Source organism: Acartia tonsa, chromosome 4 (genome assembly GCF_053477335.1).
Source record: "Acartia tonsa isolate MP-2025a chromosome 4, ASM5347733v1, whole genome shotgun sequence".
Classification (NCBI taxonomy): Eukaryota; Metazoa; Arthropoda; class Copepoda; order Calanoida; family Acartiidae; genus Acartia; species Acartia tonsa.
The window spans coordinates 29,288,226-29,305,876 of record NC_137263.1 but is presented as its reverse complement, the minus strand read 5'-3'; the positions used below and the strand labels follow the sequence as shown (position 1 = coordinate 29,305,876).

The 17,651-nt window shown below is 32.1% G+C and overlaps 1 protein-coding gene across 1 annotated transcript; it reads right to left on the bottom strand.

Annotated features, from left to right (window-relative positions):
- Positions 1-114: 114 nt before the first annotated feature.
- On the bottom strand, positions 115-15,168 carry LOC145318102 (uncharacterized). Its single transcript, XM_080159451.1, has 6 exons — positions 14,722-15,168; positions 12,008-12,190; positions 10,598-10,685; positions 4,357-4,458; positions 3,128-3,314; positions 115-2,739 (listed from the first exon to the last, which is right to left on the bottom strand). Exons 1-6 carry the CDS (start codon positions 14,754-14,756, stop codon positions 2,525-2,527), a joined length of 810 nt encoding a protein of 269 aa, XP_080015577.1. The 5' UTR covers positions 14,757-15,168; the 3' UTR covers positions 115-2,524.
- Between the last annotated feature and the right edge of the window lie 2,483 nt (positions 15,169-17,651).

The following is a 17,651-nucleotide window of genomic DNA, read 5'->3' as shown; positions in this document are numbered from 1 at the left end:
AAGATTAGCCATGGTTAAATGTTTGTTTCTAGAGTACATGTATTTAACTGTGTGTTTAAAAATACTGGGATAATAACTATAAATCATTTTAAATTAATAAGATAAAATTGCATATTCTTGATAACATTTTTATTATAGAGTATATATCAAATACAATATATATAAAAAACATTAAAATTAGCTACATAATAAATATCTTTGTATAACTTTTAGTTTGGTTTTAGCTGTAAGAAACAATAGTTAGAATCATATTAAAACAGTTTTACCTGTCCACTTTAATACACTAAATGTTTTATATGCTAGTATAGGACAGGCAATTTGCATGTCTTTAAAGGAAGATAGTAAAATTTTTATATGATTCCAACTATTGCAATATAAACTAAAAGGTACTATATTTTTTTGTTCAGAATGTAATTTAGGATTTACTGTAAAAAATTAATAAGAACATATGTTAGGGGCGTGCAAAAGTGGTCGGCAGGGAGGGGGAGAAAGAGGATAGTACATGGTGATTCAATGCATCTGGCTTTCCTGGTTTTCTGAGAAAATCATAAGGAATATAGAGAAATAATAAGTCCTTGTTCTATGTTAAATTGCATTAAAGGGAAAAAAGTAGGTTGCGGGTAAAATCCGTAAAGGTGTGTGTTTTAAGGCTTAAAATAGTAGTAAAACGATAATATTCACTAAATATGTGTATTTCTTATTGAAAAGAACTATAGACAAAATTTAAAAAAAATTTAACATAATTTTTTATTGTTCTACTACTGTTTTTAACTTAAAACACACAACCTTTACGGATTTTATCCGCAACCTACTTTTACCTTTATTTCAGGTATTTTTAATGAACATGTAGCAGTACTGAAATTAGTGGCGCGAAAAGTAAGAAATTATTTCAAATAACTTATTTACTTCTGAACTAATTGTTCTAAGAGTGCAATTATAATGAGTTTATTTTGAATCACTCTGTACATATAATTGTACAATAATACAACCATATAATCTAGTTAACACAAATTGGCACAAGGCTGAGCGAAAACCCATTTGAAAAAAAAATTTAATGCCCATTTAATACCCATGCATAACCAGTTTTAGATATAAGGGGGTAAAATCCTGCACACGCCCCTACAAGAAAACAAAGGATCAACAAAATTATTTGGCATTGAATTTTTTTTTTTTGTAATCAATATGTTTGAAGAATGCATTGATAATGTAAAGAGAGAAAAAAATTAAATATTTTTCAATGTTTGAAAATAACGCTTTAAAATTGATAATAAATTAAAATTCTGCAACCCCAAACAAATCTGTATGAAAATGAATAGATGATATTTAAATAAATTATTAGTATTAAAGCTTAACAATAATGATCTAAAATTTATAAATATACTCTTATGTTTCACAACATTTTACAATGGTTAATAACAACTTTAGCAAGCCACATAAAAGTATTTAATATTTTCACAACAAATAGTTAAATATTTATGTTATTAGTTAACAATAGACATACATGTTCATATATTAGATATATTATTAATATAGGTTATATTTAAGAACCCAATCTCGGGAAACTTAGTTTTTTTTTATATAAATATCTTAAAGATTTTAACTTTTCAAAAATATTTAAAAAAAATTTGTCTATTCCCAGTACTATTAAAACTTAAAATTTAAACACTTGCAAACTCTTTGTTATAGTGTTTTCTCCTTATTATTTGGGTAGTGTTTTTTTCCTAACTTGAGTTCAGACGAGGGGTACAAAGAGTTTTTTATTCACAAGAAACAAGACAACTTATTTAATTGAATATCATTAGTTTTCATGATTTTTAGTAATTAACCGGGTTCAAAAGCAACATTGATAATTATTGATTTTGTAATTATTTGTAACTACTGCTTATTTCACTGGTTTTATAGGTTCTTTAAAAAAAAACAAATATCAACCCTAAAAATAATATACAAAAAAATTTTATATATTAATTAAAAATATTTTAAAATAAATAATTTATATCTAAAGTATTGCAAACACTGATAATATTTTTGAAATGATAACATTGATATACATATCATGAAACAATTAAAATTGTGCAAAGGTTTTGAACTATTTTAGGTATATATTTTTAAATAGAATAATATATTATATTAAAGGTTAAAAACTTATATTTTTTAAAACATTTAAAATCAAAATTATTATTTTTTTTTTGATTGAGATAACAGGGATATAATATGGTATTTTAGACTTTAAAATTACTTAAACATTAAGTAAAAATTTACTATAAATTTGAAAAGCATATAAAAATATTGAATTTAAATAATGTTAACAAAAGCAACAAATTACATGTAAAAAAGATATTTTTTTAGCAAATCTATGTATTACTATTTTTCAATAAATTATACATAAAAATTATTAATTTACTTTGAAAAGTCTTTAAAAATGAGTTTAAGAGATATCTAACCAAATATTAGTGTAGAAAAAAAAATAAATTAAAATTAAAAATGATTTATCACTCACTACATATTTATAATCACATTAAAAAATCTAGACATAGGGAGTTAAGGATTTCTTCCTGAGATGTGGGACAGGTGAGTCTGGGGGCGGGGCATTGGCCTGGACAGGAGGCATCAGGATTGCATCCTCATAACCTGGGGGAGGATCCTCATACAGACATTTTAGCATGGGAGCTTTGGGGGCTGTGTCCTCGTATGCGGGGGGAGACGGAGCTACGGTCATTGGAAGAATTAGGTTGTCATCTCCTGAAAATATTTTTTAGTAAATCATTATGATATTGTCAACAAAATAGGTTTATAAACAGATAAATCACTCAAATTTATCTGCAGATACAAAGCAGTTGCACTATTTTCTCAGAGGGAAACACGGCTTAGGCTACATTCAGCCAGCATGATTTTCAAATAAGCAGTCCTTATAAAGGGGGTCTACACTCCTTGATACACCCCCATAATACAGCTAAGAACAGTGTCAAGTTAAAATAGCCACACCCCCTTAAATTTTAGGGAAATGTTACAATTCAGAAAACTTTGGGGACTTTGAAGTAAATGGGTGGTCCTATTTCCCCTGTTTGTTCAATCCTTTTTTAGATGACGTATATCAATTAAGTCTTACTGGCAAAGAACAAAAGTTTACCTGATGATCTGATAATGGAAGGATTTCTCAACTCAGTGATAAGATTAGACCGGAACTGAAAGACGACAATACAGGAGAACATGTGAATACCCGCCAGCCCGGACAAGGAGGTCAGGTAGCTCACATACTCCTTGTAGGTCAGGTCGTTCCGGGAGGCTCCCAGGAACACAAGCATGAATATTATTACCTTAAATAGAAAGAATATAATTTTTTAGAACTCTTCAAATACATCTCAAATAGTTTTTCTATTTGTGTGTTTTGTTTAATAAAAAGCTAAATAACCCTTCTCCCGACTTCATATTTTCCTTTCTGCACAGTGGAATTCGAATAAAATTGTACAATGTATTAAAAATCTGCCATTGACGTATATCAGAAACCATGTAAAAATATTTTTGATCATTAATTTAATCATACAAACATTACAGCAAAAGGTTTCGGTCAAACAGACAGATAAAAGAAGTTTGTTAGCAACTTTGAATAATACCCGTGATCACACCGCCGCAATGCTTCATACTAGAGACGTTAAAATGGTTCTTACTGCTTTTATGTTTGTTGCGTTATGCCATTAGTGATAGTTGGAGGAATTGGCCCGTAAACAGGCGCAACTCATTACCATGCACAATTAGAACTTTTAGAAAAAGGTCATCCAATCAAAGGATTGATTGTCTGTTGAATGTTATTTAACCTAATATCCTATATTAGAATATCCCTTTGGTTCTCTAGATGATGTCTTGAAATAGAAGGAGAACCTCGCCCTAACGTGGTAATTTACTAAGTAAGGTAATCTATAACCGTTAATAATGTACAGCTCGACCCACAAAAAAAGTATTTTTTAGTGTTTGCAGCCTATATTTCTTAATGAACTATTAAAAGATGCATGTGTCCTAGTTCACTATACATTTGCACATCAGAAGATAAAAGAAATAGTTTTTACATCCATTAACATTGGAGATTATTAGAGCTAAAGTTTTGAAAAAGTGGCCGAGAAAAAAGTATCTTTTTAAGGAAAATGCTTTTGTTTTTTTTTAGGGTGAAATGATATATTTCTTACACAATTTCAATACTTTTTATAAAGGTTATGTAAGAATGTTTGACTTCAAAAATCTCTGCTTTAATTGATGTATTTTTTTTTATTTTCTGATGTGGAAATGTACAGAGAGCGAGGACATTTTATAATTCGTTAAGATATATGGGCGGCAAACACTAAAAAATACTGTATATTAACTTACAAGTATAAGAGCTATGACAACAGCATTACAGCACAGCCAAGGGAAGGTGTGGTGAGGAATTTTCTTGACAGCCGCCACAACCAACAACAAATTTGTTATCAACTAAAAAATATCAATGTTAAATAATGTAAATTTTAAACTAAGAAAAGTATCTTTTGAGACCCGCGAATGTACCGTAATATGTAGCTCAAATCTCGACCCAATTATTGTTATAACTAGAGACGTTAAAATTTGTGGCTACTCTTGATATGTGAGATGCCTGATATCATTACCAATAGTAAGACTAGTAGAAATGTCTTTACCCGTAACTCATAACCATGCACAGTTAGGTCTTTTAGACAAAGATCGTGCAGTAAAAGGGTTGATTTGATATTTGGGCCCTAAGTTGTTTTTAACCGTCCACAGATATATCTATAGTAAAATTTCAAACTAATTTTTTGTTTGTTTTTAAAGTGGGGGTAAGATTATGATTAAATTATCTTTCATTAACATATCTTTAACCCTTAACGGTCGGGGGGGGGGGGGGCGTTGAACGCCCCCCATCCGGTTTTTAGTAGCGAAGCTACTCTATAATTCCGTCCGTCCGTCAGTCAGTCAGTCAGTCAGTCCGTCCGTAACGCTATGGGGGAAATGGGATTTACTCAGCTCCTATAAAAGATAGAATGCTGAAATTTTTTGGCAACATTCCCATTATTAAGGAGCACAATTGACTATAAAACATCATTTGCGGTCGGACCGATTTTTAGCAGGTTTTAGGCTATTTTTATATTTTTCACATTTTTCTCCATATCTTCAGTGTTTATGGTCCGATTTTCAAAATTTTTTCAGTTACAGATATCAAAATTAAATTTCCTGTCGTTTAAAGAAACAATCATGAAGGCCAGACTGCCTTTTTAGCAGGTTTTAGGCTATTTTTATATTTTTCATATTTTTCTCCATATCTTCAGTGTATGGTCCGATTTTCAAAATTTTTTCAGTTATAGATATCAAAATTAAATTTCCCGTCTTTTAAAGAAGACAACCATGACGGCCAGACTGCCTTTTCAGCAGGTTTTAGGCTGTTTTTTTATATTTTTAACATTTTTCTCCATATCTTCAGTGTTTATAGTCCGATTTTCAAATTTTTTTCAGTTGTAGATATCAAAATTAAATTTCCCGTCTTTAAAGGAAATAACCATGACGGCCAGACTGCCTTTTTGGCAGGTTTTAGGCTATTTATAAATATATTTAACACTTTTTTCCATATCTTCAGTATATATGGTCCGGTTTTCCAAATTTTTTAAGTTTTTAAGGATTTAAAAATTAAATTTTTTGTCGTTTTAAGAAAACAACTATGGCGGCCAGGCTGCCTTTTATCAGGTTTTTGGCTATCTTTATATGTTTTACATATTTCCCAAGATCTTTGTTTATTTTGATCCAATTTTCAAACTTTTATGGGATATCAGTATCAAAATAATGTTTCCCATTGTTATGAGCATCTTTAATATAATTTACTTTGACCATCGTCATCATACAAAATAAAACAAGGTTTCATATTTATTTTATCCAATAAATCTATTCTTGATTTTAGTAAAAACCTTTTAAATCTACCTGTACGTATTCCCATCTACGATTTTTTGTGCTTCGCTACTTATGGATGTTGTCATCCTTGTTTCTATCCATAGAGAAAAAAATAAAAGAGAGGAATCGAAGCAACTAGAAGACGAAAATAGGCAGTGGGCCTAGAGGCCTACTTAGCGCTGTTGCCGCGCTAAAATTTATTGCTATTCCACTACTTTTCAAATGGGAGGATTAAAAATTATTTTAAAAAATATTTTTTTACTTTTTACTATTTCCATATTTAGGGCAAGAATATTAGATTAGATATTTTCGTTTTAATGTTTTAATTAAAAATTACATAGAAATTTATTTTTATTTAAAAAAATTTGTTCATGAAAGATGAATCCTTCTATTTCTAAAAAGAGGGAATTTTTTTTCATAATGAACATTCAGCTGATTCTGACCGCCCACGGCTGTTTGCTAAATATCGCTTTTCTTTTTATTCACATTATTATTTATGATTGACTTACAAAAAGCCCTGGGCGGTTTTTGATTTTCGTCTGCTTCTAAATTTAGGGATGGGGAAGTAGTATTTTACCATGAAAAAGGGGTGAGTATTCATCCTCTTATCCTTTTTCCTTATGTTTCTATCTCATTTTCTGTGTGTGAAAGATAAAGAGCCCAAACTGCGTGACTTTTTAAGTTTGGGTATGACACATAACCGAGAGTTGGAATTTTTTGAATATCTCCATCCTGGCGGGCACAGGATGCCAGCAAACCTGGCAGGGTCATCCAGGTAAAGAGCAAAAATATTTTTTTGACTTAAAAAAAGCATTTTATCTTACCAAAATACTAAAATATTCTCTAGTAGTACATCCTCATATTAAATACAGGTGTTCAAGTCAATTTCAGGTTCCAGGTATGATCCTGCAGGTCCTGATCCTCCAGGTCTCCAGAAATCTTTAAATGGCTCCTGTGGCCGCAATTTTTGACTTAGAGACTTCAAATTTTAAACTTAAGCTTTTCTTACATGTCTACATAACGTATTAAAATTTCATAAAGATCCCCCGCCGTTTTCCCGCCGACCGCCGACTGTGGCGGCTGGCAGCTGCCAAGTACAGCTCCGGCCGCTGAAATTTATATTTTGATATTTGAAATATAAAATTTAAATAAAGATTAACATTTTCTGCAAAAAAATTTTTATACTAGCTTCAAAAATAAAAAAATTACAGCCGTTTGAAATTTTTAAGTAAAAAAGGATCTAAAAACAAAGGTTGTTAAATAAAAGGGTGAAGGGAGCGAAAATTGACCTTGACTTACTTAAGGTCGGAAATTCATCATAACACAGGGGACTTACACAAAATTTTTTAGCCCTCTAGCTCTAATAGGAACTGAGATAACATGGGGGGGCGTTGAACGCCCCCCCCCCCCCCCGACTGATTAAGGTGCGGCAAGGGGCCCGACTGTAAGGGGTTAAATCCTTGTCGTTTGTTGTAGTTCACATAGCGGATTATAATTCTCTGAAGATTATTGTATATGTTCTTACAATATGTATAACTCATAATAAGATAAAAATCTTAGATTTGTATTAAGATTAATAAGCTTATTAAAAGAAAAGATTTTCTACAATCATGGCCTAAACATATCAGCGGAAGCTCATTATAGTGCCTATAAAAAGGGTATAGATTAAAAAACTTTTGGCCTAAAAATCTCGAATAACGTCATACGTATAAGAATTATAGACTATTCTAATATTCGGGATACTTCGGCCCAAAAGTTTTTGAATTTATCCCCCTTTTTTAGGCACTATAAAGAGCTTCATAACAGCATATCAGTGTAGAAAAGTTTTTAATTTTTAGGCATGCCAAAAAGATAACCGAAATTTTTTCTTTTTAAAATGTGGTTGTAAGGGTGGGGGAGTCGCACCCCTCCAACTGCAATTTTTATAAAATCTAAATTTTAAAAAATATGTTTTGGGATTCAACTCCCATCTCAAGTGCCCCTAGAGGCGTAGCCGCTAGTTTACATTACAACTAAATTTTTTATTACTATATTTTCTACTTTAGACATAGCAATATAATAAAACTTCGTTCGCTTTAATTGAATTGCAAGCCCCGTTTTATAGATGTTGTCATCTTTGTACTTTAAACAAAAAATATAAGATGTTTAAATTTACGCGAAAGACGGTGTTTTTATGTTAATCCTAATACCAAAATTATTATAAATAATGCATGAACATATGAGATTAAATATGTTGATAATATTGATAAATGTACATAAGAACCAGAGGTTTTCTTTAGCTGATTTGGCAAGAAATAACGTAATCTCTTTTATACATTAATGTTTAAATATTTTTGTATAGAATATATATTACAAAAAAAAAACAGTTTTATGCTTGTAGATTCCACCCCCCCCCCCCCTCCCCCTTCCACACAGTTACAATTTTAGTTTTCTTTTGGAGGGAAGGTAACTTTTCCGGAACAAATTCTCTTGGGAGGATTAACCTACCCCTTCCTTAAATAAATTCAAATGCCAGAATAATGACCAATATCGAGCTTCCACGGTAAGAAGTATCAATTTGTCTCTAAAGACATATTCTTTAATTACAGTCATTGATATACCTTTCTTTGGTCTTAGGACAAACGCAAGAGTCCAAAACGTCGGAGTGGACAATCGCAGGAGTGGACCCTTAACCTAACCTAACCTATTTTAAACCCCTGGGGGCTTATTTGTATATTCACATCTTAACCTAACCTAACCTGTATAGAAATACTTACTTAAATTAATATTTCAACACTCCTGCGTTTGTCCACTCCGACGTTTGGGACTCCTGCGTTTGTCCACTCCGACGTTTGGGACTCCTGCGTTTGTCGTGGAAACCCTTTTTTTTATGAAGGTGTTAATCTTTTTGAATAAACTTTTTTGTAATTGTTCATTACCTATCTTATTTAATGCCACGTCATCGAAAAGCTATTTTAAATACTACAAGTACCCTTTCCAAAATAGTATAAACTTTCCCAGGACCTATGAGAAGGTACATTTTAAAGTAGAACCATATTGGTTAATTGGTAGGGGGACAAAGTGAATAAAAAATCAGCTATAAATAGATGGATGACCCCTCATTTTTATTACGTCACATGGCTGATTTTTGAGTCACTTTGTCCCCCTACGTTCATTGGTTAACGGGATCCTTCAGTACAGACATACAGACATCCTCTTACTTTTATGTAAGTATACTTTCAGTCAGCAAATACCAATATTTAGATGAAAGTTAGCAACTGGGTCATGGATTTCTGTCATTTAGAACATAAAAAGTTGCGTCACTTTGAAAATTGTGGAACATTAAAAATTGCGGCATTGTGTACATATGGAGTCACACATAAATACTTATTGGATAAATATTTATATGTCGCACTAAAAGGAGTTAATAAACAAACAAAAAAAGACAGAGAAGATGAGAAAAAATAAGAGGAATTTCGGGAAAGTAAAATAATAGGGGAGTGGAGGAAATGGCATTAACTGCACTACAGAAGACACAAACACTCATGTAGTAGCTTTGCTACTAAAATTTATCATTACACAATGTATTGGACTTATGTAAAAGTTACCCCCGGGGTAAAATTTTTTTTTGGGGGGGGGTAATTTAAATTTTATCTATAATACAAAGTAGCTTGATGTCTGTCCGTCTGTCCGTCTGACCATCTGTCCGTCTGTCTGTCTGTCCCTTAAGATCTCAGTAACCACTGAACCGATTGGATTCTACTCTTCAGGGAATATACCTACTGGTCCTGTGGTGGTTTTAGGCTATTTTCTTGGGGGGTGGGACACCCCTAACCCCCCCAAAAATAAAAAAAAACCAACCCCCCCAAATTTTTTTTTTACATTTTTTGTAAAATCTCAGTAACTGCTGATCAAATTGGGCTCTACCCTTCTGGGAATATACCTACTGGTCCTTTGGTGGTTTTAAGCTATTTTCTTGGGGGGTGGGACACTCCAACCCCCCCAAAAATAAGAAAAATCCCCACTTCCAAAATTTTTAATTTTTTAAAATTTTTGTAAACAAAAACCAGTAATTGGGGTGAGGGAACCCCACTGCAACATGGGGCGAAGCCCCAATGAATCCACCCCCCCCCGACAAAAAAAAAAAAAATATTTTTTTTCAATTTTAACTTTTGTGTATGCGAACAACCTAGGTTTAATTTTTACGAATTGAAATTTTTGTGTATACGGCAAACAACCTGGGTTTAATTTGTACAAAATAAAATTTTTGTGCATAAAGCGCACAACCTGGGTTTAATTTTACCACAGCGTAATTAAACAAAGAATATTTTTTTGAATATTTCTATTAAGAAGGGTTGACTTCCCATAACTATATAGGGCGAAGCCCCTAGAGGCTAGGGGCGAAGCCGCTAGTTAAATATATAGTATTAAAAATGCGCGCGAAGCGCGCAAATTTTTTTTTTATTATTTTTATTTTATTTTTGGGGGGATATTTACCCACCCAAAATTGTTTGGGGGGGGGGGGGGTAAATACCCCCTTCTAAATGGTTGGTGGTGCCTACCGCACCCCCAGGGTAGGGGTAAATTTTAAATGGGGGGGGGGGGGGGTAATCGCCCCATTACCCCCCCCACCTTGGACGTCTATGGGTGTAGGTAAGGATTGTAATCTTATCATTATAATTTTTAAAGAATTATTACTAACCTGAATGAAGATTAGAACAAAGACAGAGATATCAATATTTGACACTTCTATATCAAAGTCACTGTCGAACCCAACCTTTCCTATATACCTAAAATATAAAGTTACTAGTGGCTACGCCCCTAGAAGCCTCTAGGGGTACTTAAGGTAGGAGGGGGAAAAGTCGACCTCATCCCATTTTAAATTTGAGTTTCAAAAGAGTAAAAAAAATATTTTTTGGGGGGGAGGGGGGTGAAGACACCCTCCCCAAAAATAGTTTAAACCCTTCCCAGGACCTGTAAGAAGCTTCACTGTAAAGGAGAAAATATCGGTTCAGCGGTTAGCGAGATCCTTCGGGACAGACAAAAAACGCTTACTACTTTATATAATAGGATTAACATCACAGGTATAAATCGTTTGTATATTAAATTATAAAATTTTAAACAAGATTGCTTAAATATAAGCAAATAACCTAAATGTTTCGTTGTTTTCCCACCACTTTAGATTACATAAGCGTGCAGAAGGGGAGTGTAGGATGGGTAGTCGACACCCCCCAATAGTGGTGATGTAACAATAGATTGCCATGTCTTTTATACGACACAACCACTAATGAATTGCTGTGTGCGCCACGGGTTTAAAACACATTTCAAACCCGGCCATGTTTTATAAAAAAAAAATAATTAGCTATTTCACGTAGCTTAGCCCTTTTTTGTTTTGAAAAATTACTTTAAAAGTTTAAAGTTTGAATTCTGCACTTCCTACTTACAGTTGCACGTTTAAAACGGGAAAAGAAATTCAACAAAAAGTAATAGAAAATAATAATTATTTATGGGATATAGTGATTCATCGTCCATCGCCTATTCCATTATCCCTAGTAGAACCAACATGTTTTAGCTTGTTATATATTTAATTTCCCTTGTCCTCATAATGGAAACTGTTTGCATATAGACAAAATACCTTGACCTTCAGCAAAGTGATAAATAAATAAAACACATTCATACAACTATAAAGTAAACTACAACCAATAAAATAAAATTTTGCGCTTTAGGCGAGAGAAAATAATAATATTATTAACACAAATATTTAAGTCCAATTGACAAGCTAATAAAACGCAAAAAGAATAAATGTATTATTTAGAATAAAAAGCAATTTCCTAATTTAATATGGCGCTTACTGGAGAACGGTAAGAAATAGAGGGTTGGTTGCTTGACTGAGTAGACTTGCCTTATTGTAGGGGATCCTATGGCAGTATAGACGCCAAGTCTAGTGTCTTTAACCGGAGCGAAGCGTTGTGTAATGGGTTAGGCGCTTATAGAGGGAAGCCTAAGCCAAAAATTTTTCCGATAATCTTAAAAGCTTGACCTTGACTTATAGACCAACTACAGCGTACTTTGTAGACGGATAGAAAGAATTACAAATTTAGTTTTGACTTACCAGGCTAACCCCAAAAGATAGAAGAAAAAGTTTAGAACTCCAATTATGATGACACCTTGTCTCAGGTTGAGGCAGAAACAGCATCTGTTGTCCTGGAGCATGGCGGTCAGATCCTCACTATTTGGCATCCCGGCACTGGCCACCCGCTCAAATTCACCCTTTCTGCAGTTTACTCTTGTCAGCCTGAACAAAGAATGCATTTAAAAGTAGGCACAAAGTTGTACACTCACCTCCCATTACTATTTTTTTGGAATGGGTAGGAAGTATGTTAAATTTTTTTCGGTTTTATAGTTCGTCCCTCCCTAAAGATATGCCCTTCAACTCCCCATGTTTAGGCCTGTGCCGAAATATTTAGAAATTAAAGAAAACAGCCAAAAACAAATGCAAAATTAAAAATCTACTGTTAAAATTTTCGGTTGAAAAAAATAAAATAAGAAAATCGGTTTTAGTGAAAACTTATGGCTTCTTAAAATGAAGATAAAAATTACTGTCCTCTCGTCTACAAACGTACAAACCTCACAGAGTGTATAAAATAATTTTCTGATCCTTACAGCAAATAAATGGGCTCGGCTGTCGAATGTAATTCTCAGGGAAATGAACATTTTGATATTCAGATGAAAGTCTAAACTTGACCCAAAAATGACAATCCCTCTTTTAATTTTTTTCTTCAAAAGAATCCAAATAGGTTTAAATGTAAGGCTTAGTCACGGCTGACGTGCTGCTGCCGAGCCCTGACAAAAAAACAAATAAATATGAAAACCCGCCAAGATGCACAAAAAATAATTTAAACAGACACATATATATTACTACTCAATCCATGTTATGTTTTAGGGATCTTAAGGACCTTACAAATAATAAGAAAGTAACACAAAAAGACCTCTTAGAAGATAAGGTAAAAAAGAATTATTGGTAATGGTCCCTTTCGTACAACGCCTCTTAAGGGGCGTTCGATCGTATTTTTACAGTAGCTTTTGATATGTTATTTTAGGTTAGATTAGGTGATTGTCCTGCAGGGTTAGGCCATTGGCCCCACAGGGGCTAGAAATAGTAGAAAACTTACTGTGAAAATACGACGAAACGCCCCTTAAGGGGTGTTGTTACGATAGGGACTATACCAGAACTTTTGATTTTTACAACTTTAAAATGAATAGAATGAAACTTTAATCTTAAAAGAAATGTGCTTTTTGTCCAGGCGCTGATTGTCTCTTACCACGTCTATATGTTATCATGTTCAAGTGATAATCTTTTTGCTTGTTCGTTATTAAATAAATATAAAATGCCCGCAAATTCAGCTTTTGCTTTGCTGCTATTGGACGCAATTGTACCTGCTCTATATAAATCTCCGCGATTATTATTATTTAACAAAGATGACAAATCAATAATAGCGAAACTCTGAAACGGTATGACAGACAAAAATTAACTCTTGTAGAGTGCCAGAACTGAATATACAAAATAATAATATATAAGTTTTGACAAAATTAAACTTAAATTTGTAGCAAAATTTCTTAAATAAAGGACATACTGACATTTTTAGGACTTGATTATAAAGATGCTTCGCTCATAATATTGTACCTTAGTGTAATAGAAATCATTACTACAAAAATCACATCAATCAGATGATTTTATCACATAAAAATTTGTTTTTAAAAAGTTAAAAAACAACATGTTTAAATTGACGTACGGACATTCTGGTAACGATTATAGAGTTGCTACGCTTTCTAAATCGTACCTAACTACTACAGGAATCATAATGCAAAGTTTAAAATCGATAAGACAATTCTAACATGCCCGAATTATCGATAAAAAACTATCCGTTACGGCCTACGGACTGACCTACCCTAATTATAGAAAAGCTTCGCTTTTAAAAATTTATATTTCACAACCTATTCTTTGTCTGTGAAATTTTTAGAGTCAAGGACCTTCAAGAAATATCTGCAATAAACATTTGGATTTATGCGATGTCGCAAATTTACCTAATTAATTTTATAGAAACAAAAAAATCTATCTATGTATAACTTTCATACCAGTAACGAAAAATGCGGTATATGCTTTCGCCTATAAACAGGCGATAGAGTAGATTTAGTCCATTCCTTTATGTTTTTTCTTTCCTTTTTATTTTCGTTCAATCTGTTAGCAATATAACTCACAGATAAGTCAATGACAGTAAATTAATTTTCCTAATAAATTTTATGTAAGAATTTATAACTTTGGTAGCTGTTAATTTGAATGAGGGAGAATGGAAAGATGTAAAAATGTAATAGATATTATCCTCTCCATTAACAAGAATGACAACATCCATTAAGCGCAGCTATAGAATTATACTGTAGGACAAACGAACAAAATTTTATCTAAATTAATCGCAATATTAAATAAATACTGTTTAATGACATACTTCTTTTTTTAAAACTTGACTAATGCTTAAACATTTTAACTTTTTTGAAAGGTTTTTCTGGTAACGATTATATTATTAAGTTGATACTCTTCTTTATTAGTAACTAGCTGTCCAAGAAATGATATCTAAATCAATAGAACAAATAAACAAATCAAAGATAAGAGCTATCCGTTTCGCACGTACGGGTTGACCCTAATTATAGAAGAGCTTTACTTTTAAAAGGTGCTATATTACACATTAAAGTATTTTAAAGTATAAAAATTAATTGGTTGTATTATATATTATATAATACCTAAAAATTGTTATGACTCATAAAACTTACCCGTTGAAGCAGGCAGACAATTCTCCTACAGACATTTACACACAAATAGTAAACATCAATTTCATTTAGTTTTCTTTACAATCCATATAATTGCTCAATTATCAAATGTCATTAACACAAATTAATTTCAGGTTTGCTTTAATCACTGTTTTTCGATAAGGTCACAAAAAGTCCTTTTTCAGTATCACACAAAAAACTAAATTTGGACGGTGGACAGCTTTGTAACAAGAATAAAGAATGTTTTAAACATACATATACATAACTATATGCATGTGTTTTAGGCCATATTGAATAATGAGGCCTAGTATATGACGGCCTCTGGCTGTCTGCTTGTCCTGTGCGTGTCCTGACTCCCACCAGATTACTGAGAGAGAATTGTGTTACCCACTTCTCTGTGTATGTATATATACGCCCTGGCCTCTAGGCTGTTGTGTCGGAGCGTGTCTCAGTCTAGCACCCACCTCCCAGTTCCCCTTTATATTTTCACTCTCCCAGATTTGTTATTTTTCCTTTTTCTTGTGAAATACCTAGAGTAACTTTTACGAGCAGAGAGACACTTTTTCTCCCACACAACAACACATACACACACTCACACACACCCGCACACATATGACTAAAAGTTCTCCGTTAAGTGTGTGTGTAAAATAAGAGGAAGGGGAGGTTTTTTTCTCTAATACTTTCAAGATTGTTAGAGGGTAAAAAAAAAAGGGGGGGGGGGGGTGAAGAGAGGCCTAAGTTAGAATAGAAGGAAAGAATATTTAGTTGTATATTAGAATATTAGAATATACAACTAAATATATATGAACATATAAATTAAATTTATAAAATCTGTAAACTGTATAATTCATATAAATAAAAAGTGTGTAATGAAAATAGAATAAAGAAGCAATCTTTCATTTATGTATCCAATTATATCTTGCTAATTAATATCAATTAGATATCTTTTCTTGCAATCTTATCTATAATTAATTAAGTAAAAAAATTAAATCCCTTATACAAAAGTATCTTGATTTACAAGTGTAAATCTTGTGAAACAGATAGGCGGTTCATAAGGCAATTTAAAGATAAACTTATTATTTTCCGGAGAGGTACGAGAAAAAACAACCGCCCCCCGCCCCCAAAAAAAGGATTTCAAGTCACTAGTTTTTCATTTACTAACTCACTTGTCTTACAGTACACATATTTGTAATCAAATGACATATATTCTTTTTAATTCTTTCAAAATCTTTTATGAGAGCTCTATAATCATTTAATTCGTCGCTTTCTTCGATTTTGTTACCTTGTCCTATTCCGTCGAAACTTTTTTCCAATTATGTATTAAAAGCATACGCATTTCAAGTGAGGTATTGAGATGAAATTTTCAGGACATTTGTTTTTGTTTTTTTACTCTACAGGCAAAATTCTTAGCTTTCCTTTGTGTCAGTTTTAATCAGCAGCAACATTAATATTCGGATTTAAACTCTTTTTCTTTCTTTACTTTCAAGAAACTAAAGTCAATGTCTTATAATTATCACTAATTGAAAATTATTATCTTTTTTATCATGTTTTATGTATTTTTTGTGGTTAAAAAGCTCTCTCTCTCTCTCTCTCTCTCTCTCTCTCTCTCTCTCTTTATTTATTTTCGCTCTTTATCTATCTTTGAATATCTATCTATATGTAGTTTATGTATCTTTTTATATAATTCTTGTTTAACCTTTCAGTAGCGAAGCTACTCTTTAATGTTTGACTCCATCTGTCAATACGACTAAGAGGAAACGTGACTTTTATGCTTATAGTAAAGAATTAAAGTTTTTTTTTGGTGAAATATCCTATGATTTATGAGTAGTGGCGTGCATATGGATTCACCAGGGGGTGTGAAGAAGTCTTGTGAAGGGGAAAAAAGAAAAAGAAGTCCTTCCAATTTTCTTATTTTAATATGGTATTGACAACCCCCTTCCGCATGCCTTTGCTTTTTTATTTTATATATTATTTTGTTTATCGGTCTGTCGTTAATGGTATAAGAGTTTTAATTTTTCAAAGAAACTGTAATCAAGGACATACAAAGCATGGTAAGCGAAGGTTTATAAAACAGGCTTTGCATGTTAAAATCATAAAACACTGCCTGGAAGCAAATTTTTTTCTCGTAATGATTAAACAAATTTATGTGTATCATACATCATATATACATACATATATAAATTCTATGTAGTTGTTTTTGCCTAAACAAACAAAACATATCTTTGTTGTTTATATGGAAAACAGATCAACAATGACAGCATGTACCATGCATTTTTTAAAAACATTTCATACTGGTTCATTGTCTGATATCTTGCAAGCAAAATATTCTTTCCTTCAAAAGGTAATTTATAAGTATTCTTATTAAATTATAGAGATAATAGAATATAACATATGTACAATATTAATCTAAATTCTAATCTATAAAGAAGTACTGTTTTTTTTTGTCTGTAACTTCACATAGTTCGCAGTTTGATTTTAGGCTAATCATTTTTAGATTTAAATTTTGTAATGGTTTCAGCAGCTGCTAGTGCACTATATAAAGTAATAAGGTTTATTTTTTCTAAAGAAAAAGCCTTGGGGTGGCGGTAGGCTGGAGACCATTCATTTCTTTGACTAATAATAAGGCCATTGGAAGCTAGTGGCACTGAAGTTAGTAGTATATTTATATCATATCATCTATTTCACTCTTTTTCACGTAATATGTTTTGTAAAAGACCAAACCAATAATTTCAATGAAAGGAAAGTTTAACTCTTGTCATTTTTTTACATTTTTATGAAGCATACATTTTGCTTCAACCATATTCTTGATTTATTAAATTGATAAAAAAATTTATTGGTTCAGGCTAACATAATTTATCCGCCCTTTTGAAAATTGTAGCCTTAGTAGTAGTAGAGAGAAGGTAATTTTAACTTGTCTACAATTCCTCTTTAAG